The 21039-nt window shown below is 45.2% G+C and overlaps 4 protein-coding genes across 5 annotated transcripts; 2 read left to right on the top strand and 2 right to left on the bottom strand.

Moving 5' to 3' along the window:
* Positions 734-5423, bottom strand: LOC8064162 (leucine-rich repeat protein 1). Its single transcript, XM_002439945.2, has 5 exons — positions 5185-5423; positions 1573-1716; positions 1377-1448; positions 1033-1104; positions 734-942 (listed from the first exon to the last, which is right to left on the bottom strand). The coding sequence occupies exons 1-5, from the start codon at positions 5421-5423 to the stop codon at positions 888-890; spliced, it is 582 nt and encodes a 193-aa protein (XP_002439990.1). The 3' UTR covers positions 734-887.
* Positions 9311-11982, top strand: LOC8077031 (histone H3). The gene is made up of 7 exons (XM_002441245.2): positions 9311-9528; positions 9640-9665; positions 9771-9813; positions 10247-10368; positions 10465-10542; positions 11240-11315; positions 11709-11982. The coding sequence occupies exons 1-7, from the start codon at positions 9453-9455 to the stop codon at positions 11759-11761; spliced, it is 474 nt and encodes a 157-aa protein (XP_002441290.1). The 5' UTR covers positions 9311-9452; the 3' UTR covers positions 11762-11982.
* Positions 12354-16707, bottom strand: LOC8077030 (ABSCISIC ACID-INSENSITIVE 5-like protein 2). Of its 2 annotated transcripts, none has more exons than XM_021447712.1 (4): positions 16445-16707; positions 15232-16142; positions 14950-15021; positions 12354-14548 (listed from the first exon to the last, which is right to left on the bottom strand). In XM_021447712.1, the coding sequence occupies exons 2-4, from the start codon at positions 16051-16053 to the stop codon at positions 14435-14437; spliced, it is 1008 nt and encodes a 335-aa protein (XP_021303387.1). In that variant the 5' UTR covers positions 16054-16142; positions 16445-16707; the 3' UTR covers positions 12354-14434. The 2 variants fall into 2 exon arrangements, with proteins under 2 accessions (XP_021303387.1, XP_002439989.1); XM_002439944.2 differs by having other exon boundaries at positions 12354-13928; positions 16445-16704.
* Positions 20151-20711, top strand: LOC110430475 (mitochondrial import inner membrane translocase subunit TIM17-3-like). The gene has a single exon (XM_021448182.1). The coding sequence runs from the start codon at positions 20151-20153 to the stop codon at positions 20709-20711; it is 561 nt and encodes a 186-aa protein (XP_021303857.1).

Here is a 21039-nt window from a genome sequence, read left to right as displayed (position 1 = left end):
GTGGACGTCCGGCGGATCGTGATCGACTACTTCGTCTTCTTTCTGGTGGACGTTCGCGCGGATCGAGATCGACTACTGCGTCTTCGTCTTCTTCCTGGTGGACGTTCGTGGGACTGCACTGCGAACATCTTCCTGCACCGACTGTGGTTCGCTACTTCGAGCAACGCACTATGTCGACTAGTGCGAATGGAGCCGCCGGTGCCTTCGGCACTGGTCCCTCCTCTGGGTACAATCTCAAACGATTGTTTTTTACTTTCAGTATGTCTGCTATTGTTGCAGTAGTATTTGCAATGTTTATCTCTAATCTGAGTAGTGATAAACTTGCACACGTGCACATATATGCCACCATAATATTATGCGTAATTTTCTGGATTAAATCAAACATTAAAATGTCTAAATTTCTAACAGAGAACATAGAATTGACTTCATTTCACATGACTCAAGAAATAATTATATGATCTCCTTACTATCTAACCATTGCATTTTCTATGGGTTCTTAGTGTTTTTCTGTGCCCTTCTGTGCCATCCCTCCAGTACGTGCTAGCAGCACGAATCTGGATGCTTTAACCTGTTTTATCCCGCGTAAAAATTCTCTGAAGCTTTGTATGGCTGTTGGCTGGTGGCTTCTCTATTAATGGAGCTTATATGCCCGTTCTTTCGGTGTTTTTTAGTATGGTTTATTCTTCCAATCGCAGCTTCTGAAATTATTAGCTTATAGAAATAGCATACTTGGAGTAGCAGTAGTGCTGGATATCATGTCCAAGTAGTACAATCTAGGCCCATTTAAAGGCCTTTTGCCCTGACACAGTGACACGGTCTGCATCCATGGATCAGAACACTTGCTCTACCTGCTGTTGGATCATTATTCAGAGTAGACAGACAGCCATCTAGCAGCTGGGTTCATACTCGCCCCCCTGATGCAGCCGCGGGTTGTTGGCGAAGCTGCGCAACACACAAAGAGACAGAGCTGAGCGTTGGAGCATTCTTGTAGTTTCTAAACATCATGAACTCATGGAGGAAGCTCGGCATTACCTGCTAGCGGGAATTTTCTGGAATGCTCCATCTGTCGGGATCGTGCCGCAAAGGTCATTGTTGGAGAAATCTCTGCAGCAGCAGCAGCAGCAGAAAGGAAGAAGAATATTGTTGAGGCATGATTCAACTGACTAACATACAGTAGTGCGCAACTCTGAGGCCTTGTTTGGATGCACATGTATACATCTCAATCCATATGTGTTGAAGTGAATTGAAGTGAAATTAAACTAAGTTCCATTCCAATCTACTAACACATGTGGATTGAAGTAGATACGCATTCATCCAAACAAGACCGATAACAACTCAGGTTCAACTGATACTGATGTACAGTAGATAGTACTCACGCAATTCCAAGATTGGGCAGCCCAACAAGCTCCCTTGGGATCGGCCCCGTTAGGCGATTGTGATCCAAATGCCTGCCGACGACAGTGTTGAACAAGAACATTCACGCACGCAGTGTGTTGTGTGTGTTACTCGTCGAACACAACAGAACAATAGCGTAACCGAGAAATACGTAACTAGTATTCCCGGACAACTTACAGGAATGTCAAGGACTTGGCGTTCCCGAGCGCTGCGGGTATAGCTCCTGAAATGCTGTTGCTCGACAGGTCCAGGCTGACCAGCTTCTCCAGTTGTCCCAGCTCGGGCGCCAGAGTACCCGCCAAGTTCAGGTTCCCAAGATCCCTGTCGAATGAAGATGCAGCAGTTTAGAGCAAACAAGTACAGGAATGATTTTGCAAAATGTTTGTAAGTACATAGTAGAAAAAAAGAACACAATTCTAATTATGATGTATTTCTGAAGATTTTCCTCTATCTGAGACTTCGAGTACGTCTCACATCTTTTTTTTTTAGAAACAGGTGAGGCTCAGGGAGCCCCTACTGAAATTTTATTAGAAGTAACCACGAAGGTTACAAGAAACAACAACCAGGGGAACAAAAGAGAGTACAGGGGGACAGGGGAAGGAGAATCAAGAGACAAAGAAGGACCAAAGAAAATGAAAACAATTACACAAATTGCTCTAGCCATAGTTCAATAGCAGGGAAATATTTTTTCTTGGCTCTCCATAAGAGCAAGCCAAAGGTGCTTCTGATTTCTGAAGATCTCCGAACACCTCTGAACAGAAGCAGGGATATCTTTGAAAATGACATCATTTCTAATTGACCATATAGTTCAGCACATAATGATCACAATCTCCATGAAGAAGCTGATATTAAGTTGCATTCTGAGGCTCTCAAAAATCTAGAAAGGGTCAAGGGAGGGATCAATCACCAATCCTAACAGATTCCAGCAGGCTCTGGCCATTTCACATTCCAAGAAAAGGTGCTGTACAGTTTCTGAGTTCAGAGGACATAACACACAATTATAAGAGTGTGGGGGTATAAACCCCTATACCCTCATGGGCCTATATGGGCCGCACCATCAGAGGTGGCTCGGCCCACAAGATGAAGACGTGCGGCGCACGACTGGTCGGCGTGCACCGCAAGGCTACAAGATTTTGTACCAAATAGGATACTTTGCTTGTAACTCTGTCCCTTCAGGATATATAAGGAGGGGCAGGGGTCCCTTAGAGGACAAGTCATACATCATATTCTCTCAACACAAATCAATACGACCAGACGCAGGACGTAGGTATTACGCCAACTCGGCGGCCGAACCTGGATAAAAAGCTTGTCTGTGTCTTGCGTCACCATCGAGTTCGTAGTTTGCGCACCGTCTACCGATAAACTACTACCGTGGGTATACCCCAAGGTAGACTGCCGACTAGCTTTCGTCGACAGTGGCGCGCCAGGTAGGGGGTGTGCGTACAGCTCTCCCGACGAACAAGATGGCCATCATCCCCGACTTCGCGGCCATGGCGGGCGACTTCACGTTCACCGTCAGCTTCAACAACTTCACCGCCATGACCACGGAGGAGGTGTAGATCCGATCTGCGCCAACCACTTCTTCATCGACGTCGGCGGCGGCTTCAACCACGCTGGCTACGACTCCGACTACTCCAACAACGTCTCCGACCACGCCGACAACGCGTCACCCGCTTCCCTGCTACAAAGGGAGGCAGATCGACAACAACGACCTGCTCGGGCCATCGACCAAATTGTTTGGCCTACTTGCTCTGACCACGAGTCGCAATAATAATCGCCGCGAAGAACGACGCTACGACAACAGCGACCACCATCATGACAAGTCGAAAAGCTCGAAGGCCGGACAATTTTGTCGTCACTAACTAGACTTTCATCCAAAGATAAGTACACTTCTAATATCTTATTTATTTTTGGCATAATATTTTTTATTATTCTTCAAAACAACTTTTTTAGCCGACTAGTTTTTTCTCCTACACGAGCTTTCCAGAGCCGGTACTGTCTCCGACTCCTCCCTACACGTGCACGAGATCCGCCCTCTGCGTTCCGGGTGGTCGGCAGTACTCTCTGACGTGGCTGACAATCCTACGCATGCCTAGGTTCCGCACCTCATGCTGATTGTTGGCTAGACCAGAGCTGGTACAAGCTCTAGGATGAATTAACTACTTGTGCTAATTTTATAACAAAAAATCTAAAACTTATCTCAGTACTGATTTTTATCTAAAGTTTATTTATACATCATGTACTACCTATTCTTTATATTTATTTTTCAGGGGTTTGGCCCAGTCGACAAGCTACGCTCGGGGACTCGTCGACTATTCCCTACGCTGTGCCCGGGGACTGCTCCGACCACCGAGCACGTTTACGTTCCCAACCACGCTCGGGGACTTGTCGACTACTCTCTATGCTATGCTCGAAGACTGTGCCGACCACCGAGCACGTTTACGTTCCCAACCACGCTCGGGGACTTGTCCACCGGTCCCTACGCCGTGCTCGGGGACTGTGCCGACCACCGAGCACTATACGCTCGGGGACTGGTCGACCAGCTCACCAATTTAAGAGCTTGGGGACTGCACCGACCACCGAGCACTATACGCTCGGGGACTGGTCGACCAGCCCACCAATTTGAGAATTCGGGGACTGTACCGACCACCGAGCGTTCTATGCTCGGGGACTGGTCGATTAGTCTATTCAATTGCATACGAGCATGATATGCTCGGGGACTGGTAAATTCAATTTTTTAGACCTTGCTACAAGGCTCATACTTCGCCTTCCAGCAAGCTCGGGGACTACATCGGTACGATGCATCTGGCGATGCATCTCAGTTTCAGAATTTCTTTGAGGACTTTTCTTTTGACCCTGGCACCACGTGCCTACGTCACCTACTACCAGGCTCGGAGACTAAGTGGGCACACTTCACCTTGCGGTGAATGTGCTTGCTTTTTGAAAGACTATACTTTTCAGAAAAGTAAAGTGGGCACACTTCACCAGGAAAGAAATCTTTTTTAATTTGGAGCACCATGCATTCTTCGAACAACCTGCTTCTTTGATGTCAATGTTGATCAACTGTCTTTTGAGTTGGTCAAAATACCGTTGCAACTGTTTGGGCGACTTTCTTGTTTATTGAAGACGTCAAGCCTCGCTGATCGAAGAAGCTCAAGACGGCGTGTTACATCACAATACATGGTGCTCGGGGACTAGCTGTGGGGGTATAAACCCCTATACCCTCATGGGCCTATATGGGCCGCACCATCAGAGGTGGCTCGGCCCACAAGATGAAGACGTGCGGCGCACGACTGGTCGGCGTGCACCGCAAGGCTACAAGATTTTGTACCAAATAAGATACTTTGCTTGTAACTCTGTCCCTTCAGGATATATAAGGAGGGGCAGGAGTCCCCTAGAGGACAAGTCATACATCATATTCTCTCAACACAAATCAATACGACCAGACGCAGGACGTAGGTATTACGCCAACTCGGCGGCCGAACCTGGATAAAAAGCTTGTCCGTGTCTTGCGTCACCATCGAGTTCGTAGTTTGCGCACCGTCTACCGATAAACTACTACCGTGGGTATACCCCAAGGTAGACTGCCGACTATCTTTCGTCGACAAAGAGGGAACTGCATGTTTTTCCTTTTCAAAATATTTCCGAGTGCTGAGCCTGTCGATGGACGATTGGAGCATAACTGTCAGTCTGTATATGCAGGCAAGATCCAAACCGAAGAGACGAAGAGGGCGACAATCAAAAGATACGCAGGCAAGAAAGAAGCGCCTAGCATAGATGATCACTTACAGACGGGTGACGCTGTTGTCGCCGTCGCACGTGACATAAAACCACGTGCACGGGTTCACCAAGCTCGGGTCCCAGCTCTTGAGGTTGCCGTCGGGGTCCTCAAGGCCCTTGTGCAGCGCCGCCAGCGCGTCGCCGTCCTTGTTCGCCGCCACCGGCTCCAGGGACGACGCCACAGCCATCGCCATGAGGGCGAATGCAGCGATGGACAGGGTTCTCCTCGTGCTGCCTGTGACTTCCATGGCGGTTGGCGATGTGATCTGAGGATGGAGACGAGCAACGAGTGTAGCAAAGGCCTGTTGTGGTGATGCCGTGTGCTTGGTGGCCTTCGTTAGGTGGTTTTAAAATTGACAGGGAGGCTTGAAGCCAGGTGGCAGTTGACATACTAGCGTAAATGCTATATTTAACGACAAGATATGCATAAGGAAGCCTATAATTTCATATTGTATAACTATTATTAGTGTCCTTTCAATTGAAGTTAATTACTCCTACATGTATTGCACCAAATATGTTGGCAATGACTCACTAGCAATGTTATGAGCATGTCTGGATCCAACCTACTAAAAGTTAGCTGCTAAAAAATTAATTGGTTAGATCCAAATCATACCGTCGATTGTGTACCTAGCTAACAACTATCTTATTAACCTAGCTAATTAGTGGTAAATTGACTAAAATGTCCTCCCAAATATTAACATCTACTCCTATTGAAAATTATTGAAAATTATAAGATGTTTTAGCTTTTCTACTTGCATAGCATTTACTGTACACTTAGATATACACCATGTTTAGATATATAAGGGCAGCTCTAGTCGTGAGTCGACTTTTCAAAGAGAGAGAACACCACGTCAGTAGAGAGAAAGAGTCGACTCCTTCAGTAAAAAGAAAGTGGACCCACATAAAAGGTTAAAAATGCAGCAACGCTGGTGAGGCCAGCGCACACGGGCAGATCTCGGACCACGCCATGTCGAGAAGAAGGTCTGCAGCACCCAAAATTCGTTTTTTATTGGCAAGAGTCGACTCACAATCTTGCATCAGACTCCTTTTCTCTCTCTTCGACGAGTCGCCTTCTCCAGTGGTTGGGTTGACCCATGGCTGTGCCAGCTAGGCGCCACTGGAGAAGCCCTAACAAAAACAATATATCTAGAAAAACCAAAGCGTATTTTGGTAAAAAAATTTTGGTAAAACAACGTGTCACCCACCTATTAGCTAGTTTGATCAAATATCCATAGGTAATAGTTTGCTAACTACTAGTTAGTGAACTAATTTAAGTTGGGAGCTAATAGAAAACTAGCTATTACTTCCATATGTTCCAAATTATCGTACCAGATTGACTATAATTAATCTCATTTCTCTATAACAAGCAATAAAGGAGATTGAGGCAAAAAAAATGCTCCGAGAAATATCCTTTCAATCCTTTTTTTTTCTCAAGCTCTCGAACCCCCTCCCCCTCTCTCACTCAAACAAAGGGCAAAGAAACAACTATTTTTCTCAATCCCCTTTCTCTACCTCCCCTCTAACCACCGAAGGCCCTATGCTCCCACAATGCCAGTGAGCTCAGGCTCTGGGTTCACGACCTTCGCACTAGTGAGCTCCCGCATCCGCGCTGGCGAGCTTGGCTCTGCGTCCATGCCGGAGACTTTAAGCTCTGCCTGGCACCTGTGTCGATGGGCTCGGCGTCTAGGAGATTCAGTGGGCTCCATGCAATGGACTTAGTGTCTAGGCGGGGGGGATGCATGACGTTACGAATAAATCATTGCCTCCTTTGAGCTTTCGATACTATAGCAAACGATGTTCACCATACTTCACCGACCATTGCCATACACTATTGACCTACCTATTGTGTTAGACACGGTTCAAACACTTTTTACTCTAGTAATTTTTTGTCGTTGCCCATATCTACCGGTGCGGCACCAACGTGTCTATCCACCCATGCTAGTAATTATCATGGTATGCGTCATAAAATTTATTTGATCTAAGACCGTCTCATGGTACTCGCTTGTCTAAAAATAAAATTGTCCATGGACAAAAATAAGGTAATGACTTTATTACGCACACACGTTGTTTAACCAAGTTGCTCGCAAAGTCCACCCGCACAGGCGCACACCCACGGCCCACTAGTTCGCTTGTCTTATCCTTTTTGCCTCGTCTTTCAACCTTCTGTCATCCTCCTCTCTCTCTATCTCTCTCTCTAACGACCGACGATGTCCTCCCTGTGCCCGCGCCTGCACCCGTGCCTACGTCAAACTTACCGGTTATTGTGGACCCAACCCTGTCCATGGCGGATCCACCGAGGTAGGCCTCCTTTGCCACCTCCAGCGTTAGGGTTCTGATGAGCTTTTCCTCCCTTCGTCCCAAACTCTGACAGACTTAGAAGGAAAAGGTTTTAGGGAGGAAGGTTGGCCAGGTGATGGAGATGTCAACAGGTGGGTTAGGCCTGACGACGATGGAGGCGACTGGGCCAAGTCGGCGTGGGGGAGCTCCAGCAAGAGAGGACGGGGGAGGTGGTTGTCGGGCGTGGAGCTCCGGCCATGTCCTAGCGTGTTATAGTGGCGGGAGGGGGCAACAGTGGAGGTGGTGGTCCCCAACGATGAGTAAAAAGGGGGTAGCGTGAGGAAGAAAAGGAGGGGCGATGCGAGGTTGATGACAGCGGTACAGTATGACTAACCGCGTGCTTACTACTTAGGAAAAAGTCTACATCACCCCCTGAACTATGGGGTGGTGTCTACTTTACCCCAAGCTATGAAACAGTCTAATTTACCTCCTGAACCATCGAAAACCGTTCAAATCACCCCCCGGTGGTTTTTGATGGCGGTTTTGCTACAGTAACCATGGTTTTGCTACCGTAACCGTGGTTTTGATTTTTTTTTCTTTTTCCCTATTTGTTTTCATATAATCTTTGAAAAATCATAATAAATCACAGAAAAATTATAAAATAAAAAAAATTGTTGGACTCCACATGAGTAGATCTACGCAATGAATATATAATATGGTATACTTTAGTACAAATTTTTTCTGTAGCTTTAAATTAGTTAGAAAAATCAAAATTTATCCGTAATTAACTAGAATAATTCATAGCTGCAGTTTCTGTAGTCCAATTGTGGTGAAATTTTTTTTGGACTAATTATTCTATGCTTGAACTATAGTAAATATTTCATACTCATCGGATCATGTATAACTTAGTTATAGATTTATTTATATTTAACAAGCATTAACCTGAATAAACTTAGTTATACATGATCCTATGAGTATGAAATATTTACTATAGTTCAAGCATAGAATAATTAGTCCACCATAAAAATTTCACCACAATTGGACCACACAAGCTGTAGCTATGAATTATTCCAATTAATTAGAGATAAAATTTGTTTTTTCTAACTAATTTAAAGCTACAGAAAAGATTTATATTAAAGTATACCATATTATATATTCATTGCGTAGATCTACTCATGTGGAGTCTAAAAAAATTAGATTTTCTATTTTATGATTTTTTTTGTGATTTACTATGATTTTTCAAAGATTATATGAAAACAAATAGAAAAAAAGAAAAGGTCAAAACCACGGTACTGTAGCAAAACTGCCATCAAAAACCGTCCGGGGGTGGTTTGAACGGTTTTGGATAGTTCAGAGGGTAAATTAGACGGTTTCATAGTTCGGAGGTGAAGTAGACACAACCCCATAGTTCAGGGGGTGATGTAAACTTTTTCCTTATTACTTATGTATAGTTTGACACCTGTTATAAAAGGTTATCCTGTCATTTACTCCTCAGAGGATTATCCACGATTTAAATCTGTGTAACAAGGTCCACGCAAAGAATCGGGCCTTTGGTATTACCCTGCCAAAAAAAAAAGAATCGGGCCTTTGGTTTTGCCTTGGCTCGCCAAATCGGACTGGTCCTCATTCTACAACTGCTCATGAATCAGATAAGATACGCACTTGGCAGCCCAAACGGCCGAAAAAGAAATGCTCCCAAGCATCTCTCACTGCCATCCGGGTCCACTACTCCCAACGTTCGGCACGCCAGGTATAGCCGTTACCCCGGTAGGCCCCACTGGTACACGGACAAAGGTTAGCGGTCACCGCGAATCGTGAATACTTGTGACTACGGGGTGCTAATTATAAAAACGCCGCACATCCTTTCGTTTCGCCATTTCACCCCCCTTCCCTTCCCGTAGAGAGGAAAAAAACCCACCGTCGACCCGCCCGGCCGCCCGAGAGTTCTGAATCGAAACCGTCGGCCGCGACCGCGAGAGCAGCGCGGGGCGCCCACCGTGATGGCTCGAACCAAGCACCAGGCCGTGAGGAAGCTGCCGCAGAAGCCCAAGAAGAAGCTCCAGTTCGAGCGCGCAGGTAAGCCCGCGTCCCCGCGCTGAACCCCCCTCCGCCTCGCGAGCAGACGCTGCCGCTGCTCTCCGTCGCCCCTGGTGCTAAGCGCGTTCCTTTTTTTTCCTTCTTTTGCAGGTGGGGCGAGTACGTCGGCGACCCCGGTGAGTGCGTGCGTGCGTGCGGGAATTGGTTTTAGCCCTCCTTTTGCGGTTTCGCCTTTTGTTGGGCTGGTCTCACTTGCTTGCAATCTGTTTGATGGAATGCAGGAGAGGAGGAATGCTGGGACCGGGGGAGGAGCCGCGGCTCGCGGTGAGGATCTCTTTGTCGTTGCTGGGTTTGGGAATTTCCGGCGCGAAATTATGTGGATTTCTAGGTTTATCTGCCGTCTTTCTTCTTGTCTTCTCTTTTGGCTCTGGGGTGAGAAGTTAGGGTGGTTGGGCGGACATGGTGCGTTATTTCGCCGTATCGTTTGGTTTGGTGCTTTCTCATCCTTTTAATTCCAACATGCCTTGTAAAAATTGCACAAGATTTGTTTTTTCATGCATGTCTCAGTGTTGCTAATTTGCTTTTCCGGTTCGGTTGGTAGAATTCAATTTCTTGGCGCAATATGCATCTTCTTTTGTTGCAACATGAGGGCGAATGTGCCAGTTCCATATGGGCGTCGCGGTTTTGAAGTTACTACCTTGCTTGCTCTTCGTATTATAGGCGTCATTCACAATAGTATGTTTTCTTGGAGATGCAGTTGCACGGGGGCGTGTGGAGAAGAAGCATCGCTGGCGGGCAGGGACTGTAGCGCTGCGGGAGATCAGGAAGTACCAGAAGTCCACTGAGCCGCTCATCCCCTTTGCGCCCTTCGTACGTGTGGTGGGTGCATCTTGTACCAATTGTTGTCCACTCCATAGAATGGGTTTGTTCTGCAGTCTGTCTGATGGAAAGTTATTCTTCTGAGAAAAAATGCAGGTCAAAGAGTTAACTGCATTCATAACAGACTGGAGGATAGGGCGCTACACCCCTGAAGCCCTCCTTGCGCTGCAAGAGGTCAGTTATGAAACATGTCTTGTGTATCAGTTAAGATCATCTTCTATAGACATAATTGTTATCATGAAGTCTTTTTCTGTTAATCGGTCTGGTACTACTTAATAATCAGGATTTCAGATTGCTGCCTTTCCTAGTGGTGTAGTCAAAAGGGAATTTAAGTGCTGTTAGGTACTGTTTGTTTTGGTGTTTTGAACCCTGCCGCGATCGGTTGTTGTTATTCCATGTTTGTTTCTGTGGCAGCGGACGTTCACGGTGAGATGGGATACGGGCGTGTGAAACATAGTTACGGTCCATCTTCATGGCTTATCCATTTACGCTGCTCGTCCGCTCACTTGTTATGTGCGGCAACCAAACTTTTGTTACTAGTGTAACTGGTAGCGTTGCAAATCTTTCCATTTGCGTTACCACTCCCTATGGGAGCCAAACAGCACCTTAGTGTAGATTCCATTTGTATTACTTGAGCTAGCTTCCTTGCTATTGGTGCCTCGATTGTACTGTTATGATCGAAGTGCTGAAAACTTTGTCGCCTGCATAGCATGATTAGAGAACTTGAGTTTACATTTATTCAATACCTTAAGACTGCATTTCGTATAGATAAATTATTTTTCCTAATTGTTCTGGTTAACTGTTTTAGGTTTCCATATTTTTGTATGTGTATCATTTAAATTATTGTGTTGTTTTTCCTCCCTGTCTACAGGCAGCAGAATTCCACTTGATAGAACTGTTTGAAGTGGCGAATCTGTGTGCCATCCATGCCAAGCGCGTAACAGTCAGTAAGTTATCACTGAATGAACTCCTTTTCCTCTGTACTATTACGCCTAATGGAGATGTGTGATGCATTTTTGGTTACACGATTCTTTAGTGATTCTGCTTCAGTTGGATATGATAAATCTAGATGTTATTTAAAGTGGCAAATTGCTTACGAGTGGAAATAGTAATGTTCAAATAGTGAAAAGTGCAATTAAACTTTTAATAGGCCATTATATGGTTTGATTGTCAACAAATGCATCAAGAAATAGTAAATATTATAACAGTTATGGCTTAGAGAGTGGACAAAAAATCGGTAATGGTGAGCTTTGTATAAACACTAAAACTGGCTGAGAAATCTGATAACTCAAGGATCTATAGGAAATGTATTATCCTAAATGTTTTCCTTCCTGCTGCAGTGCAAAAGGACATACAACTTGCAAGGCGTATCGGAGGAAGGCGTTGGTCGTGATATCCATTCTGATTCTGATTACCTTGTTCGGGTGGAATTTGTTTAGAGGAGTTAGACATTAGTCTTGTTGAATGCTGTGCATGGTTCCTAATCTGTTTCACAGTTAGTGGGCTCTTCTGGGATGATCTGTTAACACCTGTGGAGTATGTTATGTAGGAAACACCTGAACTGAACAACCCAAAGTTGTTTTGGTTGCTCTTCAACCATTTGTTTGCTTCAGAGATCGATTCTAAACTGCATGCTAATTAGTCTATGGTTGAACAAAAATTATCAAATATAAATGAAAGTGATATAGTAGCAAAATCCAAAAAAAAAAGGATCCAAACAAGGCCTAAAATCATGGTTCTTTCTCCTTTTGAACTGGGTGCAAGTATGGACAGGCACAGAAGAAAACCGCCTAGCAAACCGTTTGTTTTTTTTTCTTCGTTGTACCACACGACACTGTTCGTTCCTAGTTGCGCCTTTTTGTTGTAGAAGTCGTCAGTTGTGACAGCACGAAAACATGATCAAGCATGGAATTCTTGAGCCAGTAGAGAAAACGAAGATAAATTTCAGTATATGTAAATTGTAATGAATCAGAACCCGAGTTACAGGTGCGAAGAGAAATGTTAAGATTTGTCAATGCTGGGTGCAAAAAGAATGAAGAAATAAAGCAGAACAAGGATCAGGTGATCCATCAGCTCTTGTTTCTAAGCCGTCTGGGTTACAAGTTTACAACCCCAACTCTAACATTGGGAGGGAAAACGAAAGGTGGCCACTGAAGAAGAAGAAGAAGAAGAAGAAGAAGAAGAAGAAGAAGAATTACATCTATCTGTCTATCTGAAAATGCTTCCTCCTTCAGCTCCCTGCTAATTCTGCCTCGGATTCGACTTGCTGCTCGGCGTCTGCTTCCTCAGGCTTGCGCTGAGGCTGAGGCCGACGCCGATGCCGCGGCTCTCCCCTGCTGCCGTGGCAGCGGCGGCGGCGGCGGCGTTCAGCGGCTGTGTAGCCGCCGCTGCCCTTGCGTCCGCCACCCGCAGCAGCTTCCGCGGCTGGAACCGGAGCCTCTCGCCCGACGCCGACGCCGCGCCATGGCAATCTACAGGCGCGACTAGGCAATGCAGGAGTAGTAGCAGAGCACAGATGAGGGGAGTGCAGGCGGCGACGGATCTCATGGCCGGGACGCGTGCTTGCGGCCACTACTACGGTGAGCCGATGAATACCAGCTGCCAGGCGGCGACTGAGGAAGGAAGGTTGTGCTCGGAAGAAAAGGAACCCAGTGATGGCCAGGATCGCGGCATGCACTGTGGCTGCGATGGCATGGCACCGCCGGCGTGTGAATTGTGATGGGTTCGGTTGCTTCGAGCTGGACTCGTACGATCTCCGTCGAGCGTGCGCTGCCGCTGCTCGTCGTGGAGCTTGAGAGCGAGCGTCGTGCGCGTCACATGGGAGGCACCGTTGGACCATGTCGCCACGCTGGCACACGACCAAAGCCTGTAGCTTGACGACATGCCTCCTCGTGTCGAGTCCGGGTTGTTCTTGGACGATGGATTAGACAGGGGAAATCGCCACGAAATGGGGCGCGCGAGCGAGGAGCGAGCTTCCGGCCTCCGGGCTCGCGACTGGATATGGAACAACCGCGTATGGACGCTTTTGGAATTTAGCGTCGATGGCCATCAGCACGTCTTAGCAACGTGCACGCCAATGCCATGCCAAATTCTGAGCTGACGAATGTATGATCAAAAGGACTTGCGGTTGTTCATTAGGTCAAACACAATGGCCAGCACCGTTGAAACAGAGCAGCTGAAGACACTTGCATGCACATCAGATAACTGGATACCTTCTCGTATAAGGAAGCTCTCAGAACCTAGACATGTGTCTAGAAGATGTACACACTGGCAGACACAAGGAAATGATCCGCAGGACATGCTACAGGTTGCTACCGACCTACATACACTTACCTACCGGGCCGGATCTATAAAAATCTATAAATTGTTTCTAACAACCCCCCCCCCCCCCCCCCAAACCAAAAAAAGAACAAACTATATAAGTAGAACCCTTGTATATAATGTACAAAAATCACTATGAGCATCGCCACCGTCGAAACTCAAAAGGCAGCTGAACCCGTTCTCCTGAGTTGATACTTGGGTTCTGGTGGAGGAGCAGAGCTCAGTATCTCATCCAACTCCTGAAAACAATGTGAAGTAAAGGACCCCAACAGAAAGGCAATGTTAGCAAGGACGTCAGCACGAACATAACGTGATATAATGTTTATTAGAGGCATTGCATATCAACGCCGTGCTATTGTTTACCCACTGTCAAGAAAAAAGAGCAGCAGGTACATCAATTACTTTATGGCTTTATGCTGCCAAAATTCTATGCATCACCACAACGGAAAAGGAGCATCACAACATCATTGCAGTGGGCTAAAAAGAAATGGGCTAAGGTAATAGTATAAACACGACTGGTACAAAGTTTCTCATGATAAACCCATGTATCCGATGCTCAGCAACAGCTCTACATATCAGTGAAAGCAAATCTAATAGCATTAAACTAACAATTTTATGAAACAAAACACAGATATTTTCCAATACCAAGTAGGTTCTCTGAATCCATGGAGTTGTTCCCCTTACAAACCTCAATAAGGGAGGAAATAACTCCCTTTCCCCATTCCCTCTGATTGCTGTTTCAAATTCAAGACCAAACATATGAACAAAACAAGCGTGGTCTTTCCAGGATGGTGGCAAATTCAAGGCCAAAACAACAATAAAAGGCTGGCTGACTAAATTCAAGATGGTTCTTCCAGGACTGCAAGAAAACAATATATATAACTGTAGGAGGTGGTTTGACGGTGGTAAACTGGTAATAGAGATAAGAATATCAAAGCATCATAACTGTATGGAACTCTAGATCGATTGCAGTTATTGGTAGTATAAGTACATATATACTACTTATCTGTTACCAGGTACCAGAACATAAGTACCTAACTATTGTGCCATAGTAAGAAGTGAAAAAGGGAACTGACAAATGAATAAGTAGCTAGCATCAACCAATTCCTTAACTATCTGAGGAATAACAGCTTTGCAAGAATTGGCAGTTCAATATCAAGATATAGTGGAATGCTTTTGTTGAATACCCTCCACACAAAAAAAAAGAATGAGAAAAAAGAAACAGTATTATGAGTTCTTGACAACATGAGGTAAAGGTACCTGCTGTTTCTTTAGCCTCTCATTCTCCTCTTCTAGACGGGATACCTTGTTTTCAAGTTCGTTAGTGTAAGCCTGCCAAGCACAATGCATATGGTCATGAAAACAATGACTACACAAAGAGGAAAGGAAATTACAATGCCCTAGCAGCTTCCATATCCTTGCTAAATAGAACAGAATAAACACCTTCAACATTTCAGGAAGCCTTCATATTGCAATTAGAACATCATAACGAGCAACAATATTCAATATAGAAACTAAATAAACAGGGCAGCAGAATTAGACCTGCTTTCTCGCTCTTGATCGTGCAGCTGATTCCCTATTCTTTATCATCCTCTTCTGCCTTCTTTCAACCACCTTATCGACTACCTCCCCTAAGGCACCACGCTTGCGGCCAGGTGTCTGAGGGTCTGAAAGTGCACCGAATGATGGCGAAGTAATCTGGCCATCAGAGTAAATAGAATCCATAATAGCACCTGTAGCAATAGACAATGGCTGAGGGTGCAACTGACTAGCCATGTATGAACCTGCCAAACTCGGTTGCTGGGACCCCAAAGCTTGCTGTTGGTACTGCTGCAACCACTGTGCTCCAGGGTTCAAACTAGAAGCACCAGCCACAACAACACTGCTGCCAACTGTATCCACATTGCTTTGCAAATCAGCCGAATCCTTCATATGTCCTTCTGTAACAACCCCAGCTTTGACCAGGAAGTCCTCAAGTGTCATCTCCCCAAGTGTTGGCTGCCTCTCTCGCCTCTGCCGACCATCCACCGCAGCACTGGTCTCTGGTCCACCCTGGATGCCCTTCCACACCTCGTCGACAGTCTTCTTGCTCAGCTGCAGAGGCATCATGATGCTCCCCTGTCGCTGCAGGCTCGATGTTGGATCAGGCTTGCCTGAAACAGCACCATCTGGATCTACACCATCAGGAAACACACTCTTCAGGAGCTCATCAAAATTCATGCTAAGCAATGGCTCCCCCAAATGGCTCTGCACCTCATCGAGGGTAAGGTTGTATAAAGACCCTTGTCTTGCCAAACTCTGCATCTGCCCACGTTGCACCGAGCCGGCGTCACTACCTCTGCCACCTCCAGTCTGTGATGACATTGCTTCTGAATCAAGAACAGGCACTCAGTGGCAGCCTTGGCATGGGGGTGAGCAGGGGGCGGACCCAGTAAAGGGCATGGGTGTACACCCTATAATTTTTGCAAAGTAATCGAAGTTAGTAGCCATAATACATTCATATACACTTGTAATTAGGTCAGATCCAGGGGCGGACCCAGTAAAGGACATGGATGTACACATGTACACCCAATAATTTTTGCAAAGCAATCGAAGTTAGTAGTCATAATACATGCATATACACCTGTAATTAGATTCAGATCCGATTACGAATGGTATGTTAGGGTTTGGGCGCACGGTTTTACCTGCGAATTAGGTTAAGGTTTGGGCGCACGGCTTCGCACAGCAGGAAGGGAGGGCTAAGGGGAGGGAATACCTGGTGTCCTGGCAGTGCTCGTCGCCGGCCAAGGTGGCGAGTGGCGAAGTAGGACAGCAGCGACGGTTGCGGGGACACCGGGGCTGCAGAGGGCGGCCGCCGCGCCAGAGCTGGTCGCGACTCGCGAGGACGCTGGGCCTCAGGTGGTGCTCGGCCGAGCGCAGTCTCCTCTCCGGGATGCGGCGCGGCGAGCCGATGGAGAGGATCGGCCGCGGGCGAGACGAGTTCTGGCGGCGGGCAAGGGTCGAGCCTATACGGTTTCTATGCCTCGTTTAGGCCTCGTTTAGAGCATCCAACCGTTTTACAAATAAATCATGTATTTAAAAAAAAGTCTTAAAAACACTTGTCCAATGGTTTGGCATTTAGACTTTGCAATTTTGTTAACTTGGAAAAAAGAGAGGAAGGATTGGTATATATGCCAAACCTGTTCACACTTGGCATTGGGAAATTGGCGCGAAGTGATTAATGCCAAACCATTGGAGATTGCCTCTTTTCACGTTTGCCATATTTTTTTTGAGACTTGGCAAACTCCCTCATTTGCCAAACCAATTAAGCAAAACGGTTGGAGATGCTCTTAGTTATCCCTCGTTTAGTTCCAAAATTTTTTAGAAAAATAACCACTTTCGGCCTTGTTTAGTTCACCTAGAAATTAAAAACTTTTTAAGATTCTCTATTATATCGAATCTTACGGCACATGTATGGAGTATTAAATATAATCAAAATAAAAGCTAACTAGACAGTTTACTTGTAAATCGCAAGATGAATCTTTTGAACCTAGTTAGTCTATAATTAGACAATATTTACCTAATTTATTATATAGTTTCATAAATATTTAATTTCATGACTTATAGAAAATTAATAATCATATCAAGAGAGACTTATCTCTAAACTCACTTTTTATCTTTCTTCTTAAAAATGTTGTCCGATCATCAAAAACACTTATGTGACATATTATCCAAATTTCATTTTCATTTAAAAAATACTACGACATACTCTCTCCGTTTTTATTTATTTGTCGTTATGGTTTGCACGCCGACCAAACTTTCTTAAGTTTGATTCGATTGTATAAAATCTTATCAATATTTGTATTTTTCAAACAAGTTTATTTTGAAAATAGATTTAATAATCTATCTAATTATACTAATTATGTACCATATATTTTTTATATATTTGGTTCAAATTGAGTGTATTTGACTTATTAAAAAGCAAAAACAAAAGTTAAAAAGAGATGAAGGGAGTATTAATAAATTTTATGACTTGACAGATTAATTATGAAGAGATAAAGAGAGTTTCATGTAGTTTTATCCAAATGGAACACATTTTACTAACCTAAAAGCTCATGTAGCAGTTTTGGTAACAGAGTCGTGAAACTTACCACTAAGAATGGCCTAAGGCAATTCCTGTGTTAGATTTAACTTTGCATTGTGAAATAAAATACTAACAAACTAGAGTTTATTTTGAAGTTTAGTTTTGATAGTAAGACTAAAACTAAAAATCCTAACTACTTTGATGGGTACTTTTGCTAACACGAACAACACATGGTAATGGAGCCCACCTATCAACATACTTATTTCCACTCTCTCAAGTCTGCCTCTTTCTCTACACGGAGATCAGTGTCTTCCATGGTTGCGGCTTCTTAATGATTGTCAATGAGGATGCGATCACCAAGGTACTCGATGATGTTGTTGAGCCACTACGCAACAAGGTCACCACTATCAGTGTTGTGTGGGGCTTATCCATAACGAGCTCACTTGTAAAAAAAAAACATGATGAGCTCGGACCATGGCGTGCCAATGGGAGCACCGCAACCTTCGATAGATGCCGGAAAGCATCGAGGTCAATTTTAGTGGGAGTTACATTTACATTTATTAAGTTGTCACATAGATTTTTTAATGATGTGATAATACTTTTTGAGAAGAGATAATAAGTGAGTTTCATATAGATAAAACTCTTCTTGTACTATTACCAACTCTCTACGTGTCATAAAATTAAATGTCTATAAAACTATAGAATGAAAATCTTCATTAAGAGTTGATGTTTCACCCATATCATTTTTATTTCATTCTATGTGGTATGGCAGTCTTAGAAACAATATTATAAACTCTACAATGATAATGACCTAACTAGATATCCTTGAGGAAAGCGCAATGTGCGGAAGTTGTCCATATTGAGGCAACATCATAGACTACTCGTTAAACTTGGTGGCGTAAACTAAAGACAATGATTCTAATACGATGATATGAGTGTTGCTGCTATCTGCCTCAACGAGGAAGCAATGGTAACAAAAGAGAACCTTGAGGCATCAACATCAAGGCACCGTTACTCGCTATGGTTTCCCATGCCCATCATATAGTGACCCTCATGTGCATGCAAAGAGATGGGACCATGGGAGGAGGCAGCAACGCAACGTAGTTGAGGGTCAAGAGAGAAGAGAGGATATGATATGTGTGCCTGCTACCACATGTCCAAATTAAAATCACCACCAAAACAACCTAGATGGCCAAATATGACATTTCATGTTAGATATTTTGGGCCATGGGCCAAACAATTCCAAATAAATCTCAAAGACCCACTCACACATGCATGTATATATAGAAAGGCGGGGGACTTTAGTCCCACCTTGCTACTTCAAGTGGAGTGAGGCCAACTTAAATAGTTGAGCTATCTCCATCTTGTTGAAGCATTTGGGGAGAGGAAAAAGGAAGAACCACACGCGCGCGCTCATCTCGGCGGGCAGGGCCAATGAGCGTGCATGCACGACATGCGCGTGAATGGTCCGGCGATTTCCCGCTTCGACCCCGCTAGCTCATTTGGTAAGCAATTATTCTCGTATTATAGCAACAGGTGACGGCAGGGCCAATGAGCGTGCATGCACAACATGCGCGTGAATGGTCCGGCGATTTCCCGCTTCGGCCCCGCTAGCTCATTTGGTAAGCAATTATTCTCGTATTATAGCAACAGGTGACGTCTCATCGCGTCCCTGCATGGGGTAGGGGGCGTGTATCAGGTTTTTGGGAAGCGCTTCGTCTTCTTCCTCTTTTTCCTTCACGCCGACAACCTCACTGTAAGGATGTCTATCCTCTCTCTTGTTCATATCATTTCTGTTGCTAGCACTAGATGTGAACTTAATTCAAATCGTAGTGCTAGTTTTGATTCATATATCTATGATACATGTCGTTAGTCTTTTTTTCTTGTTGTCAGAATTAATTCGCTAAATTACTTTTATTTCCATCATTTCATATTCATTTGTAATGGGAATGAGAATCACTCGAACATGTGTTGTAGTGATTCTAGTTCATTTCAGGAATCAATAGCCAAACGTTTCATGAGAGAGTCAGAAACGTTTCCGACTCGGTTTCTTGGCGATGTCCAACTCTGACAACCGATCAACGTCCCGAGTCGTGTATGTATGTATGTATGTATGTATGTATGTATGTATGTATGTATGTATGTATGTATGTATGTATGTATGTATGTATGTATGTATGTATGTATGTATGTATGTATGTATGTATGTATGTATGTATGTATGTATGTATGTATGTATGTATGGACATCAAATTGAAAGGCGGTCGAGAGACATCGCCTCTTTATAATCAAACCGACCCGAGCTAGTTGACCCTGCCTAGCGATTCACGTCCTCGGACGCAACTACATACGTCGCCGACTCGCCGTCGCCACAGGTCGAGGTCGAGATATAATGGCGATGTACAATGACATCCCGGACCATCGCTACCGCTTCGTCGACCTCGTCGGCGACGCCTTTGTGGTCGGCGCCGGTTGCGGCTCTACCTTCCACTTCGTCAAGGGGTTCCGCAGCTCGCCGGCCAAAGGTGGAGGTGGACGCCTGGCGGCCGCCGTCCGTGCCGTCTGCACCAACACGCCTCGCGTATCCGGGAGCTTCGGAGCCGCCATGGCCGTGATCTGCGCCTTGGAGAGTGTCGTCTCCCTCGCGCGCCAGAGGGAGGATCACTGGAACTCCATCCTTGCCGACACAGCTTCCTATGGCCTGCTGAGCGTGCGCCGGGGCGCCTCCGCCGCCGCCTTGTCCGCGCTGTACGGCGCCACGTTTTTTACGGGTCTTGCGGGCGCCTATTTGGCAGCTGAGTCGTGGCACGGCCGGCTCCTTGCGTCCGGCCGCGAGTGGCGAATCAAGGACGGGTTGCCGGCGCTGGTACCCATCAGGCGTATCAGTATCCCCCCATGCCCAGCGCCAGCGGTAGCGGTGGTTCATGGGGACCCAGCCAACGCCGGCACCGTGGAGTAGTACTGGTACATGTGAAAAGCAAAAGCAAAGCTGTTTTCTAATTTCCCTTCGTTTTGCTTGCTATTGTTCCTTCAAGTTTGAATTATCTATTTAGACCTTGTTTAGTTGAGGATATAAAAAGTTTTTTAGATATTGTAGTACTTTTATTTTTATTTAGTAATTATTATTCAACTATAGACTAACTAGGCTCAAATGATTCTTTTCGCAAATTATAGGAAATTTGTGCAATTAGTTATCTTTTTTATCTGTATTTAATGCTCCATACATGTGTTGTAAGATTCGATGTGACGGGAAATCTTGATTTTTTTGGGGGGGTTTTGGAGTGAAC

The sequence above is a fragment of the Sorghum bicolor genome, chromosome 9, assembly GCF_000003195.3.
Source record: "Sorghum bicolor cultivar BTx623 chromosome 9, Sorghum_bicolor_NCBIv3, whole genome shotgun sequence".
In the NCBI taxonomy this organism is placed as follows: Eukaryota; Viridiplantae; Streptophyta; class Magnoliopsida; order Poales; family Poaceae; genus Sorghum; species Sorghum bicolor.
This window is presented reverse-complemented; position numbering and strand designations above follow the sequence as displayed.

Bases quoted from the DNA above. Each gene is read 5' to 3' on its own strand.
- LOC8064162 (XM_002439945.2), bottom strand. From the start codon at position 5,423: ATGGAAGTCACAGGCAGCACGAGGAGAACCCTGTCCATCGCTGCATTC. The intron at 1,449-1,572 runs GTAAGTTGTCCG...TGTCGTCGGCAG, and splicing joins GCCAAGTCCTTGACATTCCT to GCATTTGGATCACAATCGCC. The intron at 943-1,032 runs GTAATGCCGAGC...TGTGTTGCGCAG, and splicing joins CAGAAAATTCCCGCTAGCAG to CTTCGCCAACAACCCGCGGC.
- LOC8077031 (XM_002441245.2), top strand. From the start codon at position 9,453: ATGGCTCGAACCAAGCACCAGGCCGTGAGGAAGCTGCCGCAGAAGCCC. The intron at 9,666-9,770 runs GTGAGTGCGTGC...GATGGAATGCAG, and splicing joins CGAGTACGTCGGCGACCCCG to GAGAGGAGGAATGCTGGGAC. The intron at 11,316-11,708 runs GTAAGTTATCAC...TTCCTGCTGCAG, and splicing joins TGCCAAGCGCGTAACAGTCA to TGCAAAAGGACATACAACTT.
- LOC8077030 (XM_021447712.1), bottom strand. From the start codon at position 16,053: ATGTCATCACAGACTGGAGGTGGCAGAGGTAGTGACGCCGGCTCGGTG. The intron at 15,022-15,231 runs GTCTAATTCTGC...TGTGCTTGGCAG, and splicing joins GATCAAGAGCGAGAAAGCAG to GCTTACACTAACGAACTTGA. The intron at 14,549-14,949 runs GTACCTTTACCT...GTTTTCTTGCAG, and splicing joins AGAGGCTAAAGAAACAGCAG to TCCTGGAAGAACCATCTTGA.
- LOC110430475 (XM_021448182.1), top strand. From the start codon at position 20,151: ATGTACAATGACATCCCGGACCATCGCTACCGCTTCGTCGACCTCGTC.